The 18736-nt window shown below is 51.6% G+C and overlaps 1 protein-coding gene across 5 annotated transcripts in view; it reads left to right on the top strand.

Moving 5' to 3' along the window:
- Positions 1–3616: 3616 nt before the first annotated feature.
- The window catches only part of STUM (stum, mechanosensory transduction mediator homolog), an 85517-nt gene continuing 70397 nt past the window's right edge, over positions 3617–18736 (top strand). For all 5 annotated transcript variants that reach the window (XM_075064292.1, XM_075064290.1, XM_075064293.1 and 2 more), the window contains exon 1: positions 3617–4105. In XM_075064292.1, the coding sequence (XP_074920393.1) occupies positions 3907–4105 (199 nt within the window). In that variant the 5' untranslated portion in view covers positions 3617–3906. The remainder of the gene's footprint in view (positions 4106–18736) is intronic.

Genomic DNA, 18736 nt, shown 5'->3' with positions numbered 1-18736 from the left:
CAGGTGTGTGAATAGTGACTGTGTTTTAAATCACTGAATCAGCGGTCAGCATGTTGCAAACAATACTGCTTCTATAAAATGTTGCAATTTGGCTTCACAGATATGACTTGAGAGCCCAGCCTTCCTCTTTGTTATCGCTGGCTGAACGGCTGCGCAGAATTAGGAAGTGGCCACAAAAAACTAAAGAGGACTTTCTGCATGATGTCATGATGCACTCTGCTGCTGAGAAACAGGAATTAAAGGAGTGGCGGGACAGCGAGAAGAGGGACCAAAAGGAAAATGCAGTGCACCAGAACGAAGCCACGGAGCGGCTCTTAAATGTTATGGAGTGCTAAGCGGACACATTCCAGGCGCTTCTAGCACTGCAAACTGAGCAGCTCCACACCCGCCCTCCCCTGCAGCCACTCTTGCGAAACTCTTTCCCATGCGCCCCCTCAGACACTGCCAACATACTGCTATCAACTTACTGTCTCCAGTCTGTACCCACTGCATTCCACTCCTGCCCCGTCACAGTCCAGCCCTGTGGACTCCCAGTACCCACTGCACTCAACATCTGTCCCTGTGCAGTTTGGCCTTGCTGAACACCCACTGCACTGTACTCCATAGGACAAAGTTGCATATGATACCTGGACATACACAAATCTTTAACTGTACTGGGACCCAACCTCCTCCTGGGACCCTCCCTTCTCTGATCCCCCACAGTGCTGATTTGTTTTGTTGTTGTTGTTTTTTGGTCTCTCTGCTTCGGTTGTTGTTTTTTAATAAAATAATTGCTTTGATTTGAAAGCAATCTTTATTCTACTAATTGAAAGCAAACAGAGCCCGGCAAAGCAACAGGCAATTTTCTTAAACCTTCACAGTGCATTGTTTGCACCAATCACAATCACCTCCTAGCATTATAAGCACTGCACTCCCAAGCATAGCAACAAATATTGGTGGCTTTCAGCTTCAAATTGCTGCCTCAAGGCATCCCTGATCCTTATGGCTCTGCACTGCTCCCCTCTAATAGCCCTGGTCTATGGCAGTTCAAATTCAGCATCCAGCCACTGAGCCTCAGTGGTGCAGCCCTGAGTGAAGCTTTCACCCTTCCCTTCACAAATATTATGGAGCGCGAGGCATGTGGGCTATAAGCATAGACATATTGTCATCAGCCAGATCCAGCTTCCCATAGAGGCAGCACCAGTGGGCCTTTAAATGGCCAAAAGCACACTCAACAGTCATTCTGCACTTGCTCAGCCTGTTGTTGAACTGCTCCTTGCTGCTGTCAAGGTTCCCCATGTATGGTTGCATAAGACACAGCATTAAGGAGTAGCAGCACCATGATGTGTATTTTGACTTCCCCTACGGTGATCTTCTGGTCCAGGAAGAAAGTCCCAGCTTGCAGCTTTCTGAACAGGCCAGTGTTACAAGAGATGAGTGCATCATGTACCTTTCCGGACCAGCCTGCATTAATATCCGTGAAACGCCCATGGTGATCCACAAGCACCTGAAGAACCATAGAGAAATACCCCTTCTGATTAATGTACTCAGTGGCTAGCTGGTCTGGTACCAGAATTAGAACATGCATGCCATCTATCACCCCTCGGCAGTTAGGGAAACCCATTTGTACAAAGCCATCCACCATGTGACGCATGTTGCCCAGAGTCACAGTCTTTTGGAGCAGGCTGCGATTAATGGCCCTGCACACTTCCGTCAACATGAGTCCTACCATCAGCTTTCCCACTGTGAACTGGACTGATTGGTAGCAGTCTGGAGTAATCAGCTTCCACAGTGCAATCACCATGTGCTTCTCCAATGACAGGGCAGCTCTCATTCTCGTGTCCTTGCACTGCATGGCTGGGGCAAGCTCATCACACAGTCATAGGCACCTACTCCGTGGGTTCTCCAGGGCTGGAGCACCCAAGGGGAAAAATTGGTGGGTTCCTCCCCACTCCACCCCATCACCCCAGCTCACCTCTGCTCTGCCTCCTCCCCGTAGCACACCACGTCCCCGCTTCTCCCCCGAGCTCCCAGTGCTTGCTGCCGTGAAACAGCTGTTTCGCAGTGGCAAGCGCTGGGAAGGAGGGGGAATGCAGCATGCCCTGGGAAGAGGCAGGGCCAGGGCGGGGATTTGGGGAAGGAGTCCAATAGGGGCAGAGAGGGGGCGGAGTTATGGTGGGGACTTTATGGAAGTGGTTGGAATGGGGATGGGGCAAGGGTAAGGGGGCAGGGCAGGAGTGAGGGGGTGGGGCAGGGATGGAGTCGGAGCAGGGCCGGGGCGAGCACCCACCGGCACCAGGAAAAGTTGGCGCCTATGCACACAGTCCCATGAATATGGCTTTCCTCATCTGAAAGTTTTGCAGACATTGCTCGTCATCCCAGACATGCATGACGATGCGATCCCACCACTCAGTGCTTGTTTCCTGAGCCCAAAAGCGGAGTTCCACTGTGGTCAGCACCTTTGTAAATGCCAAAAGCAATCTCGTGTTGCAGCTACTACGCATGGTGAGATCAGTGTCAAACTCCTCTTGCCTTTGTAGCTTAAGGAATAACTCCACTGCCACTCCTGATGTGTGAGAGCGAGCAGCATACTGGTCAATGGTTCGGGATCCATTCCTGCAGACCGAAGAGGCAGAGTGCGCAGTGCACAAACCATTGAAAGATGGCGCCAAATGCAGACAGAAGCACAGAGATTGCTTGGATGCGAAGCAATGCATCACGGGTCATTGGGACTGGACCCAGGATGCCCCGTGACCCACTCCACCTTCCCACAACTCTTAGCAGCAGAAGAGGAAGAGATGATCTGTGGGATAGCTACCCAGAGTGCACCTCTCTGAATACCGCTGCAAGTGCCGTAACTGTGAACACGCTATTGTGTAGGCAGCTCACAGTGTGAATACACTACAATGGTTTCCCTTCAGCGCTCTCTGAGCAGAGATGTAACTGCTGGCGAGATAACTCTGCCAGTGTAGACATACCCTAAATCCCTATGCAGGCCTCTATTTCAGAATCAGAGTGCCGTTTCCAGTTTAGTTAATACATTTTAAACATGACCATCTATCCTAGTCTAGAGAGAGAGAAATTGAGAAGTGAGATTAGATGTAGGTGTGTGGAAAAGTGTGTGTGTGAGAGACAATGTGTGTGAGGGGGAGTGTGCGTGAGAGAGAGAGTGCATGTTGGGGAGAGCGTGAGGGAGACTGTGTGTATGAGGAAGTGTGTGTGTTGGGGGAGTGTGTGAGGGAGACTGTGTGTGTGTGAGAGAGTGCGTGTGTAGGGGAGTGTGTGAGGGAGACAACTGTGAGAGTGAGAGTGTGTGTGTGTGTTGGGACAGTGTGTGTGAGCATGTGTGTTGGAGGACTGTATGTGAGAGACTGCGTGTGTGAGAGAGAGTGTGTTGGTGGAGTGTGCGTGTGAGCAACTCTGTGTGTGTGAGAGAGAAGGTGCATGTGTGTGTGAGAGAGGGAGTGTGTTGGTGAAGTGTGTGTGTGAGTGACTGTGTGTGTGTGTGAGAGAGAGAGGTGTGTGTGTGTGTGAGAGAGAGAGGGAGTGTGTTGGTGAAGTGTGTGTGTGAGTGACTGTGTGTGTGTGTGTGAGAGAGAGGTGTGTGTGTGTGTGAGAGAGAGAGGGAGTGTGTTGGTGGAGTGTGTGTGTGTGATTGTGTATGTGTGTGTGAGAGGGAAGGTGGGTGAGAGAGAGAGAGGGTGTGTGGGGGGAGACTGTGTGTGCCTGAGTGAGTGTGGCAGCGCACTGTCACTTTAAGCCGAGCACTCAGGAGCCGGAGCGCTTGTTCAGCACAGCAGCAGCGGCAGCTCCCGCTCCTGAGCCAGACGCACCAGCACAGACAGGCTCCCTGTGCCCCCAACCCAGCTCAGCCGAGACCCGCTCCGGCGCGGCTGCCTCTAGCAGCGGGCGAGCTCCGCGCCAGCCATGGATCCGCTTCCCAAGGAAGGGGAGCCTGCCCCGGCGGCGGCGGGGGCCGGGGAGCCCAGCAGGGGCACTGCCTCCTCCAGCGGGGTGGTGGTGCAAGTCCGGGAGAAGAAGGGACCCCTGCGCGCTGCCATCCCCTACATGCCGTTCCCCGTGGCGGTCATCTGCTTGTTCCTCAACACCTTCGTGCCAGGGCTGGGTAAGGAGCCCCCGAGCTGCCCGGCCGGGGGTGGGGGGTGGGGGGTCACTGCAAGGGCGCTTCTGTGCTTGCAAACCAAGCGTGGCGGGGAGAGACCTCAGGGCTCCTGTGTGCACAGGTGGCACCGTATAGATCTGTCCGGTAGGGGAGCGGGTCTGTCCCGGGCACGGCGGGGTTACGGTATGTAACGGGGGTTACGGTGTGTGGCATGGAGGGGTTCCCTTCCCGGCTCCAAGGGCTCCGGGGTGAGGCCAGGGGATTTGCTGTCAGTGTTATTGCTACTGTAGCGAACCACCTTCCCTTCTAAGCAGGCAATAGCCAGGCTCCGTCCTTGGTTGCCCCCAAGCCTCGGCTCCAGTTTGCTCCCTGCTGCTTGCAGATTTTGCAAGCGGTTCGTTAACCGCACGGTGGGTGCTGAGAGTGGCGTGGCGATGGGGCGATCCCAGCGGAAGGGGTGGTGGTGACGGGCTGGAGGACTGGACCGTACCCCCCCTCCTCAGCCTACATGCTGCTACCGCTACTTTCCTAGGACAGCATGGGAGGGGGGAGGCTGCTAACAACTTTTCCTAGCCCGATCTAACAGAGGAATGAGGAATAGTGCCCCGCCCTCCCTCCTCCTGGGGCAGGCGCTGCCCTCGCTCGGTAACCCCAGTCTGATTTCGCTGAGATCAGATCAGGGCGGCTGATGCCAGGAGGTGACGGGCGAGGCCGCCCCTCTTTAGTCACTTCACACGGCTTCCCCTCTCCAGCTGGCCACCTCTTCGCCCGAAGCAGTGCGGGAGATCGCCCCAGGCTGGGCTGGGGATGGGGCTACTCCGGGCACCTAGTAGCGTGTGTTAATTTGGTAGGGGGTAGGAGTTGTCTAGACCTCCTGGCTCTTAGTGAGGCGCCTGCCTCTCCCTCTTTCTGGGACCCCGCGAAGATCTGCACCTTCGCTGCCCCTGGTGTGTTCCGCCCTTCGGATTGTGCAGCGCTGTAAACCTCTGGCGAGAGAGAGAGGCAGGTCTGGGGCTGAATCCTCGCCCCGCCGCTTGGTCGCGCAATACCCGGCGTCCCTCCGGGATGTGGCAGACAGGGCCCTGCTGAGCGTAGGGAAGGACCAGCTGGCTCCAGAGATGCCAGGCGCCCGCCCTCGATTCCACCCATGCACCAGCGTCTGTGCGGCAGCGATGGCACAAGGTGGTGGGTGTTCGGCGCTGCAAAGGCATTTTGCAGGGGGTGGTGTGCAGTAGGGAAAGACCTAAAAGCACGGAGAATCAAGGAGGTGGGGGAGCCTGAGCTGTGCCCTGGGCTGCTGAGCTCGAAGGGCCTAAATCTCTTCCCCTGGCTTCAAAGGGCTTTGGATCAGGCACCCTGGAGTTTTCACCAACCTGCTGTGCTTTGTAGAGGAAGTGTTTATAGATCAGTCTCCTGAGGTCACTACTTTTGCCCGCAGAAAGTTCTTCTTAAGGGTGTAGAACTAAATATCAATATTTTGTTCTACATTGGGGGCTGGGGACAGCATCAGGGAACCCCCTCCAGCCTTCAGCTCTGGCTGAAATCTTGTCTCCACTGAAGTCAGTTGCAAGACTGCCCTTGTCTTCAATGGGATCAGGATTTCACCTTCTGTTCCTAGTTAGGGAATGTATTTATCCTCTTCTCCTTTCTCTGTACTCTTGTCTGCTTTGCATTGTTCTAAATAATGACACACACAAGCCAGTGGCTTCCCCCATCCTTTTTAAGAAGTGGCACAAAAATGAACTGTTGCTTTTTTTAATACTCAGAACTGTCTTCTGAAAAATCAGTTTGTTTGAACAAGTGACATTCAGCTGTGTCTCACTTCCTGCAGCTCTGATCACAGAGACAGCCTAGACACAGGAAACAGGCGAATGTCATTTTACTCACAGCAGAATTTTCCACCTGCTAGAATGAAAGCATATTTTTTCTTCATCTGTTAAAACAGGAATTAATAGCATCCACTGTACTACATCTTATATTTCATTTATTTTAAAAAAAATAATGATGGAAATGCCAAAATATGAATGTTTACAGAAGCCAGGAAATGATGCCAAGACTGAGATGGCGTCCTTCTGGTTCTCCCTACCCTGTGCTCACTCTGTGGGGTTTACAGCTGAAGCTGCGGCTGCACAGAGACCCAGCAATCCAGTAATTATTCTTATCATAAAGCTCTCAGGAATGTCTACCCCTTTGGACCAGTTAGCGTGCCCTTTAGGCAGGGATTTTCCACAGACTGTTTGGAAGCTGTGCAGTCTAGTGGTTAGAGCAGAGGACTGGCACTAGGACTCCTGGGTTCTAATATCCTAGCTCGGATAGTGACTACACTAAGTGACCATGGTCAAGCCACTGAGGTCAACATTTCTGGAAACTTCCATTAATTTTGTTGGCCTCCATTTTTAGGTGCTCTCTTTGAGGCGCACTGAAATGCAATAGGCACCAATCAATGATGTCCAATGGATATCTTTGAATATCAGACGTCTGATTACTCTAGTAGTAGGACAGTCCCCAGCTGAGACTGCTCTTGAAAATGTTAGCTTTAACCCTAGTTTCCTCATTGGTACAATGGGGATATGTGCCTACTGCAGTGCAGAGCCATATAGATGCCTGAGCCTTAGCAGTACAAGGATTCAAGGAATGCAAGGCCAAAGCACAGTTTAACAACAACAAAAAGCAAACAAAAATTAGGAACAACCGGTACATCAGAACTCCCATTCTGGGCTGTAGAATCCTTACTACCGTTCCTGCTGGTCTTTCCTTCATCAGAGCCTTCTCTCTGGAGATTATTTTATATCCTAGAAAGACTTCCCACCTTGCCCTGCTCTGAAAGGGATAGCACCTTGCCACACCTATTTTGCAGGTGTGTTTGTATGGTTTAATGCATGGATAATGACTGAGTTCCTGTGATGAAGGTAGTTACGTAAGTGCAACGCCATATACAAACTAATGTCTTTACAATGTACGCAATGTTTTAAAAAATCCAGGGATCTATTTCAAAGGAAAATATTAATTTTTTTAAAAGTTTTGTTATATAATTATGACACTGGGGTACATGCTTCCATATTACACCCTTCAGGTATGTTATGTTAGTGTTCCTTGTACTCAGCCCCCCTAGAACATAGATGAATGGACCATGTACAAATACTCCAGTTGAGTGCCTCAGTATCTTTATCACGTGACCCTTTATCATGTAGAGTTTTCTCCATGTCCCCCCCGCAATATTTTGAAAACCAAAGTTTTTTTCTATCTTTCTATCCAGGGCCGGTGCAACCATTTAGGCAAACTAGGTGGCCACCTAGGGCGCCTAGTGGTTGGGGGCGCCTAAAAGTCCCCTCAGGCAAGGAGGTGGAGTGGAGGTGAGCTGCGGGGGGGGGCGTGCGGGGAGGGCTACCCGCAGTAATGGGGGGGGCACATAGGGGAACAGCTCCTCACCCCAGCTTACCTCCACTCTGCCTCCTCCGCTGAACATGCAGCCCAGCTCTAAGTCTCCTCCAATCAGCGCCGCAAGCCTGGGCGGGGAGGAGGATTAGAGCAGTGCCGGCGTGCTCAGTGGAGGAGGCGGAGCCGAGGTGAGCTGGGGTGGGCTACCCAGGCAGGGTTAGCTGCTGTGGGGGGACAGGGGGAGTCTCCCTGGGTGAGGTTAGTTGCTGTGGGGGGATGGGAGGGAGAGGGGTTAGCTGTCGCGGTAGCGGGATAGCTGCTGCAATGAGGCTTTCTGGGTGGGGGGCTGAGTTAGCTGCTGGGGGGGCGGGGTTAGCTGGGTGGGAGGTGCAAGGTGGAAGTTTCGCCTAGGGTGCGAAACTTCCTTGCACCTGCCCTGTTTCCATCACAGGAGAAAATACCCCCCTACACACACCCCTTTGTAGAATTATAAGAATATCTGGCAAAGGAGAGGCGGTCAGTACCCTTTCCCCTCTTTATCTGACATTATTTGGGGACTATTACAAGCTACTCAGAACCCTAAAAATTGCCTCATCATTTTCCCTGAGCCACCATGGGAGGCCATAGGGGAGCTGTCTTTATGGATCTCTTACATTCTTTGTACAGGGTTTTCTCCCTGACCAAACTCTGCAGAAAGCCCTCTGTAGTTCATCAGTGCCATTCTCTGCAGAAGATATTCCCTCCCTTCTAAGGCCTGAGGCTTCTACCTTCACAATACTTCCAGTCTTTGCCAGGCTGGGAGCTTTAGGCTTGGACTTAGATCTCCGCATCTGTGCATATTGTATTACCATCAGATCACTAGCCCAACCCAAAGTCCTTTTTTCTTAAGATCCCTAGATTATTCAGACCCCTCTTCACATTGATTTCAATGGGACTTTGTGGCTGGACCACTTTCCACTCTGATTTTCAGTTGTAAAAGCAATAGCAAAGAAAAAATACCAGCCTTCTATGTCTGTGCATGGAGTTCTGAGAAGGGGTTGACTCACTGCTAGTGACTTCTTCTGGCTAGGCTTGGCATAGCAGCTGTCTCCTCATCAGGTACCTTCTGTGGACAGTTGCTCCTGGCCTGTGAATCTGTCTCTTCCTGTGAATTGGTCCTTCACCCAGGTCACTTCAAAGTCTCTCCCATTCGAGGGTAATCAGTGAACAAAAACAAGGAATTGAGTTCACAGGTAAAAGGGATTGATTCCCTCCCAATGTCCATTAGCATCTGGCCCTCCCTTTTCTGAGGAGGCAACACCAGTCAACTGTCAGCTGGGGAGCACCTGCCATCAGTCAGCCCTCTCTTCAGTAGCTGAGCATTGAGGATTTGCTCTCCTCCTTGGTCTGCCATCAGCTGAGCTGGGGCTTTTCCTCTGAAGTGTCTCCCTTCATTCCCGTTGTTTGTCACAGCTGCAGCAGATTGGAACCACCTGAGCCCTCTTTAGCTCATTAAGCCCACGTTGTGCTGTGTGGGGTTTGTATAGCCCATCGCAGGTTCCTGTTGACTTTGGTCAGAATAATACATTTGCATCTGAGGCAGGATTTTGGCTCTAAATTTGACTTATTAAAACACAGTCTGTCCTGTGATGAAGCTGGTAATATCCTACACATTTCAATGGCAATTTACCCGGGGGGCATAAGGTTACTATAACAGCCAATATGAATGTAACTCTTGACTGTCCTGGCCAAATCCTGGTAATATGTCTCAGGCTACACATGATGTGAAGCCGTAGGTGCCTAAATGCTGCAAGGGACATCCAGTACAAGAGATCTCACCATCTCATCCCAATATAACATCCTAAGCCATCGCTACCTTCTGTTGCGTGTTTGTTACTGCTTCCTCTTTAAGTGTTTCCTCACTACTAGTGTTGCCATTTTGTCTCTTGCCCAGGTACTCATCAGACTTAGGGCCAGCCACCTCCTTTATCCCTCAAGCCATATATCTTGTGTGCATGGTGCATTTCCAATCATGTGTGCTTGCTTCATGGTGGGCTTCCATTTGGGATGCTGGCTTATTGAGTATGCAATCTTAATATCTTCCCGTTGTTATCCAACAGACCTTGCACTTTGGTCCCATTGATCCACGTGGAGACTGTTGTTTTGGTGGGTCCTTTTGTCCATCAGGGGGCATTCTCTTCAGATGTGTCCCAGTAGCCCACATGAGAAACCCTGTAGTGCTTGAGCCTATTGTCTCATCTGGCTGGCTTCACTTCAGGCTGGGTTAGTTTCTTAGTCCCAGATTGTTCCTTCCCCCTAGTTCAGGGGGTTCCCCTGAGGCCATAAAGTTTTCTCATCAACTGCACGGTCTCTGATAGAGACCCTGGGTGGTATCTCAGTATCAACCAGGGGGGCAATATTTGTATGAACTGTTCAACCAGTTCTGACTCAGCCACTTGGGCTGCAGCCTGCTCATCTGGCCATAACCATCAGCAAGAACTTTCCTTCTGTTTTTGGGCCAACTCCCGCCCCTGCCCACCCCCACCCCGGGCTCCCATTTGCATCCAGAAGTGGCAGCAGTGCATTTCTTTTCAGCTATTGAGAAAGTTCAGGATAGCAGCCAAAGCCTGTGTCAAACCCTCAGTAGGCTGCCTAGGCTGGCCCAGTCAGGTAGGGGCCCAGCACAAGGGCTCAATGTTCTGAAGGCCATTGGGAGGCCACTGCCACTCACTCAGAAATGGTCCAGAAAGCCTCAGGGAGTCGCCAGGTCCCATCTTAGTCAGCTTCATTGGTACTGGTGGGAGCACAGGTCCCAGGCTGCCACCCTGGCTGCCAGACTCCAGCTGCCCTGACAGGCTGCAGCCCTGTCAGTAGTTGTAGCAAGTTTGGTTGCAGATCCTTCTGCTGGTTGCCATCTCACCTAGCAGTTGCTGCTGTTGGGTTGTCTGAAGCTGTTATTGAGTGGCCCACTGTTGTACCAGTTGATGCAGAAACTGCCGTGGCTGCCTGTTGTCGCTGGTTCTCCGTCAGCCATTTGCATCCCTGCTCTGGATCAGTGCTGCTTGGATTATCTGTCTCTTCTGTGCATGGGTTTCCCAGCTCCCGCTAATTGACTCTTGTGTCAGGGTTGGGAAGCGTTCGCCTGCATTCACTGCCATTTATAGCAGGCTATGCCTCTCTACTGCCCCCTTGGGGAGAGAGTGGGCACTGCGCCTGTCAGATCTCTTTTGCCAGAGATTGGGGGACGAGGGGGAAGAAGCGGGGAGTTAAAGTTGTCCACACCAAAAGTCAGTGTGATTCCTCAGGCCACAAAAAGCAGAGTCCTAGGCCCATGGGAAGCCAATGAAAAGAAAAGAATCAGCTCTTCTCCTTTCTGAGAGGGCCAGGGCCGCCCAGGCTCATGAGCTGTTTTGCTGGTTAGCATCCCCTGCTTCCAGGGGCCATGGAGCTCTGAGTTACAGTCCCACTCCCCGCAGGGTGTCACACTATGCTGACATCCTCTTCTTTAAGGACCTGCCCATTTCCAGGCTTGACAAGTCTGCCAGGTGCGCTGGGTTGAGGCTGATTATGGGCAGAGGAGCTCTTTAACCCTTTCATGACTGGGCTAGGGATGTGCCCCACCACAACACATACTAAACCAAACTTGATTACCTTAGATTGTGAAATCTGAGAATTTTTAAACATCTAATTTACTTTTCACTGTTAATGCTAGTTGCTCCGTTTTGGGCAATGAAAATAGGTTAGTCACTTCCACTTGCTTTGCCATAACTTCGGGCCAAATATGACCTGCACGAGTCCCTTTATATCATCACATTGTATGCTGGCCTGGCAGAACACGGGGTACTTACCTTCCTACACTGCTTGGATGCATCTGCGATATTTAGACATAAAAGCTTGTGGAGGTGCTGGGTCAGAATTTTCAATCTGCCTTAGCTGCATCTCTCCTTGCTCTGCTTTTCTGACAATACAAGGCACAATCAGAGAAATAATGGTGGTGTCACAAGTTCAGGTCAGAAAAGGGGAAGATACAGGCTGAGAGAAAGAAAAGGGAGAGCCAGAGTCCAGGCACAAGACTGAGCATCAGAAGATCTGGCTTCTGTTCCTGGCTCAGCTTCTGAGTGACCTTGGACAAGTCACGTCTCATCCCCATGCCTCAGTTTCCCCATCTGTAAGTGGGGGTAATGAAACTACTCTGCTATGTAAAGTGCTTTGAGATCTACTGATGAAAAATATTATCTAAGAACTAGGCATTATTTCTAGCTCTGTTACAGGCACTTTGAAGTCTATGGGAGTTAGCTGTATCCTGCAGTAAGAACTTCAAGAAGAGAGGCTGTTTTTAAGCCTCAGTACTAAATCCTTCTCTGGCCAGCCCTGAGAGTGGCAGTCAGAGGAGCCAGAGATGGTCCTTAGGGGCATCTTCTGCTCCACAGATCCTGTAGATGCTAGAACTAGGGATGCAGAGAGAGCTGCTGCACTCTCTGGCTTGAAGTGGTTTCCGTCATATACATGGTTTACAGTTTGGTTCAATGGCTCTCAGCACCCCCACTATACAAGTTGTTCCAGCACCCCTGACAGATCCTGCTGGATTTCACAGTGCGAGCCACCAGCTAGCATGTGCTGCAGATGGCAGCTGAGATGAGGGGCTGGCCATACCCCTTTGCTGGCAGATTATGTTCCCTTGGAGCTGCCATGTGCCAGCCAGCGTGGGAGTGGATATGGCTCTCTAGCATTCCCCCTGAGCCAATACACTGAAGTCATGCCCCCCTCCCTACACATTTCTCCTCCACTAACGCACATGGTGCTGTGGGGGATGTTGGAGGAAATATGAAAAGTGAGTGAAATGATCTGAAAGTGAGAGAGATTCTCTGGTATGAAAACCCCCTTTCAGAAGGGGATGGACGTTTGGACCATGTCCTGTATTGTTCAGACTTGGCGGTTTTAAAGAGAGCATCTTTGTGCATTAACTGAAGGAAATAGCTTAAAATAATGTGAGGACAAGATGGGGGAGCCACCACCAGGTAACCCCTGAAGATCCAAGTTGAAGGATGTGTGGTCCCTGGCCTCCCACAGGTATGCAGAGAGGCAGGGAATGATTCTCATCCCACTGAATGTTTTTCTTTAGTGCTGTGCAATTCTTGTTTATCCTGAATGTTTCCATTCTTGATCACAACTCTTCTCTTCTTCTCCATCTGTTTATTCAGTTTACAGTCTCCTTGTTGAAGTGTAAGGGCCGGATCCTTAGCTGGTATAAATTCGTGTAGTACCATTGACTTGAATGGAGCTACATCTATTTATTCAAATGGACGATCTGCCTAAGGGCTCTAATTACAATTCTGTGACAGAGGGCCTCGTTGAGTTCTCTATGCAAAACATCACCTGCAACAGTCAGAAGAATGAAATCTGCATGATGATATCAATATCCTATTTATTTCTGCTGTCATATTAATTAAATGGCTGTCTCAAGACAAAGTCTCCTCCCTTTGTTGCCAATACTAGGTTGACCAGAGAGCAAGTATGAAAAATTAGGACCAAGGGTGGGGTGGGGTTACTAGGTTCCTATATAAGACAAAGCCCCTAATATTGAGATGTTTGGTCACCCCATTACCAACAGCACCTCAGTTTATTAAATCAAAGAATTTTAAAACTGTCTCATTGTCACATCTAGTATCTGGCAAATAATACAAAAAGAAAAAAGGACTTTTCCAACCTCTGTGCACTAAACCCAGGAATTCATTGTGGTATTTTTTATTTTTTGTCCACAAATGTGGAAATGAGTGATTTTGTTTGGTTTGTTTGCAAGCAAGTTTGTGGAAAGCAAACACCTGTGCACATTTGGGTTCATGTGAAGGTTCACAGTGGAGCTCTCAGTACAGAACTCTGGCTGAATTTGCACTGTCAAAACAGAAGACGACCTGTAATTCGTCATTGGTGCCCCAGTGGTGGAAGCTGTAGTATAGCTGGAGCTCAGGGTTAGGTAACACAGTGACAGTAGTAAGAACACCTGAGTCTCGTATACACTACAGCTTCCACCATTGCAGGTCCCAGTTTTGCCAGTGTAGAGAAGGCCTTTGATTTCTCTCCTGTTTACAAAAGTTTCAGTCAAATCAGAAAGAATACCATGTGTCTAAGGGCTTGTCTACACTTACTGGGGGATTGATGAGCGGCAATTGATGCATCGGTGGTTGATTCAGTGAGTCTAGTGAAGACCTGCTAAATCGACCACAGATCGCTCTCCCGGCAACTCCTGTACTCCACTGGATTGAGATGCATAAGGGAAGTCGACGGAGAGCATCTCCAGTGTCGGCTCCAGGCACCAGCGCTCCAAGCGCATGCCTGGGGCAGCAAGCCGTGGGGGGCACCCTGCCAGTCCCTGCGAGGGTCCAGTAAGGCTGCCTTCAGCGGCTTGCCTGTGGGAAGTCCGCCGGTCCCGTGGATTCGGTGGCAATTCAGCGACGGGTACACTGAAGCCGCGGGACCGGCAGACCGCGCACAGGCAAGCCGCCGAAGCCGTGGGACTGGGGACCTCCCACAGGCAAGCCGCCAAAGGCAGCCTGTTTGCCGTGCTTAGAGCGGCATAAAAGCTAGAGCTGCCTCTGAGCATCTCCTGTCGACATCGTGTAGTGTGGACCCTGCGGTAAGTAGATCTAAGCTACATTGACTTGAGTTACGCTATTCATGTAACTCAAATTGCATAGCTGAGATTGATTGTTCCCTGTTGTGTAGACAAAACCTTAGGTTTCTGACTGCAAATAATAACTGGTCGAAGATTTGGTCAAATGGGTCTGGAATATGTTCGTAGTGTGAAGAGTTTGGATGATGTGGAATAACAAGCAAACTCATAAAATCAATGTCTGTTCAGATAATTTGTGTACAGAAGAAAGAGCAACATTCATCCAATAAATGATTTGTTACAGAGTCCTTCTGGCTCCAGCCATGTCTCAGGTCAGAAAGGGCTGAAGTTTTAGATGTGCTGTGCACTAGATGGAATTCACCTCTCCTTGATAGCCACCTCCATCCATCTCTCCCCATGTCTAAGGAACATCTCAAAACTGTTTTCCACCCCATTGTTGTATTTCATTGTGGCCACTGCTGACCCAATACTTATTACCTTCCTCTTCTCCACTTTTTATGCACTGGACCCCTTTAGTTGGGTTTATCTGTTTGGCTTTAAGAGAGTATGAATTTATTGTTACAATACTCCAAGCATTTGAACAAGGACAGGCATGGCTGTGCTTTATAAATACAATTCTCAGCTCTCTGGGACAGGGACATGGCGGTCTATGTATGCTGCCTAGCTGAAGGAAGTCCTGATCCTGATTGGGATCATGTAACAGGGTGAGACTCACCACCACAGTGCCTCCTGCTAGCCGTGCTGGAAATTAGCTCTTGGTTGCTGGTGTGCCTTCCTCTAGTGATGTCTCACTGCCATCACTTCTGCTACACCTCTAAGACACACATCGTCCCCCGGCATCCTCTTCTGGGCACAGCCCTCCAGCTGTGCCTCGCTCTCTCCCTGTTCCAGGGGAAACTAGCTGTCTCTAGTTCATCCACTTGCCGCTGTGGCCTACTGCAGCCTTCAGTCAAGCCCCTCACCTCAAGGGGTAAACTATAGTCTGAATACTGGCCACCCCCTCTGTGGCAAGTGGGGGGAAAAGAGGAGGGCTGGGCCATTGACCCAGGGCTGCCCACATGCTGCCACTCCACTAACTCCCACCACCTATTTCCTGGGCCTCTTCCCCATAGCCCTAGCATCTTCACAGCCCTTTGTACCAGGGGCCTCAGTCTGGCAGTCCTCAGACTGAAGCTCCCTACTGCTCCCCTGACCAACACAGCTCTATCTAAGGTACACCTCTAAGGCAACCAGCCCTTCTCCTTTGCACACCAGAGACAAACTCGCTTTGCTCTGCTGAGCAGCCCTTCTTATATGTCCCTCCCTGGCCCTGATTGGCTGCTCCAACAAGCCTTCTTCTGATTGGCTCTCTACAAGCCCTCCTCCCATTGGTTGGGTTTTGTGCTGCCTCCTTGAAGGCTGCTTTAACCTTCCATTTGCCTGTGTGGGGTGGTTGCCGAGCACAGGGGACTACCACAATACAAATAATAATATTTGTATTTATGTTGTTTGTTTATTTTTTCACTTCATTCAACTTAACCAGTGAAAGTAGTCTGGTCAGTTTTATTCTTGATTTTAGTGACTCTGTAGTCAGTTTCATTTTCAGGCTGTCATGCACTAGCCCAGTGCCACAGTATTTGGGGTGCAGCCACTCCAGGCCAGATTTACACCTGGGGCACCCCAAGTGCAAGGGTTCGGACCACCTTCAGTGGCTCACAGCCCCGCCCTCCCCCACTGCTTATGCCGGCCGGGAGCTGCGAGGTGCCCCCACTGCCCACGATGGCTTGGAGCACCCCTGCACAGCCCCACTACAACTTCTCAGTGGCTTCCACAGATCTCCTACTGGCCAGAGCCACCCGCAACCCCCCAAACACTGCCCAGCACCCCCCTCTTACTGCCCAGACCCCCGCCACAAAGCCCTCCAGAGACCCACTCTCCCAAACCCTGTCCCTCTGCCACACTCACGAGCCCCACTGGGAGGTGGTGACTCTGTCCACTGGACTGAGTGAGGAGCACTCCAGCATGGCTGCGTGGGGCTGTCTCCCCCTCAGCCAGCCCTGGCCCTGCCCCCGATGGAACCAAGAGTAGCAAAATTTGAATGTTTAGGCGCCCCTTGAATGCCAGCGCCTCTTGGCATGTGCCTACTGTGTCTAATGGTCAGTCTGGCCCTGCAGCCACTGAAGGGCCAGGTTAAATCCAAACAACCCCTCCTCCTATTTTCAACAAAATGGGAAAAGACAAAAACAAGTGAATAAAAGCACGTCTGTTCTCTGCTGTTGTCTATACAATGTCATAGGTGTACATTGCACTTAACAAACAACCAAGAAGACAGAGTTCGCTGAGCATCTCTTGCAATCCAATTCATTCCCTAATGTAATTTAGACAGATACTTTAGGAAGATTAAAGGTGAAGGTGGGAGCAGACAGCAGGAAGAGATTGGTGATATATGACTACATGAATAAAGTGAATTTAAAGGACGCTATTCCAGTCACAAGGTATGATATGAAGGAAAGCACAAAGTCAAGTGTGGGAGGAGAAAGGAGCATGCAGGAGAGAGGACTGGACCTGAGGGAGCTTCATCAGTGGCGTAGCCAGGTTCTAAATGCAGGGGCAGCAAACATAAAAAAGGCGCCCCCCCCTTGGCTCCTCCTCTGGTCACGCCCCCCTTGACTCCTCCAGTGCCCCCCACCCCGCTGGCTCCTCCGGCCACGCCATGTCCCCCCCACCCTTGGTTCCTCTGGCCATGCTGCAGCCATGCTGCGCCCATTCTCGGATGGGCTCGGTCCAGGAGGTAGCTAGGCCAACCTGTTTCAAACCTACCCCAGGCCTTGCTCTTGAGCATTACCACTCGGCCTGCTATCTGCTCCTCACCGCATGCTATGCTGTGCTCAACTCGCAGCTCCAGCAGCACTACCACGGCTGGCTAACATATATTATTCACTGTAATTCTCCTCCCTGTTGGCCAGGTTAGCCCCTGTGTTTCCCTCATTCAGACTGGGGGCTCTCTGCGGCAGGACACCTTGGTGAGGGCCCTGCATAACCTCCCGTCCGGTATTCATCGCACAGTGCAGGCAGGTGAAGCGTGAATGGGTCACGGTAGATGTAGCCCGGTGGCAGGAACGCGGGACAGGTCCCCCTGCAAAGCGCACCACGAGCTGACAACAGACGCATCTCCCAGTCCCTGCCATTATTCGCCACTCTCCGATGGGCTCTCCCGGGGTGCCACCGACCCCTCCACACGTTCACAGGCGGGGCTCAGCCTGCTTCATGCCCGGGAAGCGCCCTTCAGCCTGAGGCGCTCCGAACTGTGCAGGCCTGACTGAGTCCCCCTCCACTCACTTTAAATGCTGCGCCACAGCCTCTAACGGCCTGACACGTGCTGCCGCTGCCACCTCGCCTTCCTCCACCCGGCTGCCGTGTTGTAAGAGGTATGGGTTGGCCCCAACTGTGCCTGAGCTCCGGATGGTGTCACCATGTTCCCCTTCCCCTGCTGTACATGCACCTCAGTGTCCCCACTGCCGCCTTCCCTCCCAACTCGTGTGCCACCGCGAGTCCTCTGAGCCTCTCCTCTGTCCCTGCGCAGTGAAGCTGAAGTGCTTCCACTGGACAGGACGGGATGGGACGGGAGGGTAGTGGCCCGATCAGGATCAAACCAGCATGGGGCAGCCACAGTGATGGAGGAGAGAAGGTGCCGGAGCCAGTAGGAAGGTTGGGAGGGAGGGGACCTTAGAGCAGCCCCCTAGGGAAAGGAGCAGATCCCCACCCTCCAGTGCAGGAGCCCTGCTCTGGTACTGAGGCCAGGCCCCCTGCGGGCAGTGCTGCTCAGGGGGCACTTTGCACCCCACCGCCCAGAGAGCTGGAGCAGCAGCACCTGTGCCTGGGCAGTGGCAGCACGTCCTCCCGTCCCTCACTTTCTCTTCCGCACTCTGAGTTGGACACCCTGCTGCAGCCCCTCCACGCTGCGAAGCCGCTGGCACTCTGCCTAGTGCCGGAATGTTGTGGGCTGCCACCACAGCAGCTTCCCCCCTCCCGCTGCCAAGCTGGGCCGTGCCACGCGGGGACCCAGAGCTCCGGCAGTTGCCTGCCAGACACACCACTCATTGGCTCGCCTACTGCTGACCTCACCGGAATCGCTCACGCCCACCGCCGGCCTCGCCTAGGGATTCTTTATTATAGGGGTGCCTGCTGGCGCCATGGTAAACCCTAACTAAGGCGCTGCTTTTGAAAAATGCGTTGAGAGGAAGCGGCTGCTTCCTCTGCACCCCGCTAACTATGCTGCTGGTCAGTCAGTCTGTAAATAAACCAACTCCCCTCGCTGACGTAGCTAGGCTGGCAAAATACCCCATGCAGACGCAGCTGGGCCAACAGAAGAGTGCTTCGAATAGCCAATGTCATTTGGGAAGGTGGTGTTACTATGCCAACAAGGAGTTTTTCTTTTGGCATAAGTTGTGTCTACATTAGGGGCTTCTGTGCTATAGCTGTACTGGCATATCTATACCAGGAAAGGCCCTGTAGTATAGGCAAAGCCTGAGATCTGTACAGTTAAAGTGGTACAAACCTCTTAGTGTGGACTAGATATAAGGTGCTTTTTTACTGCTTTAGCTATTCTTATATAGGAGGGGAATAAGCTATACCAGTATAAGGAATCTTTACACTGCTATAACTGC

This window comes from Chelonoidis abingdonii, chromosome 3 (genome assembly GCF_003597395.2).
Source record: "Chelonoidis abingdonii isolate Lonesome George chromosome 3, CheloAbing_2.0, whole genome shotgun sequence".
In the NCBI taxonomy this organism is placed as follows: Eukaryota; Metazoa; Chordata; order Testudines; family Testudinidae; genus Chelonoidis; species Chelonoidis abingdonii.
Note: the sequence above shows the minus strand (reverse complement) of the source record. Positions and strands in the feature narration are given on the sequence as shown.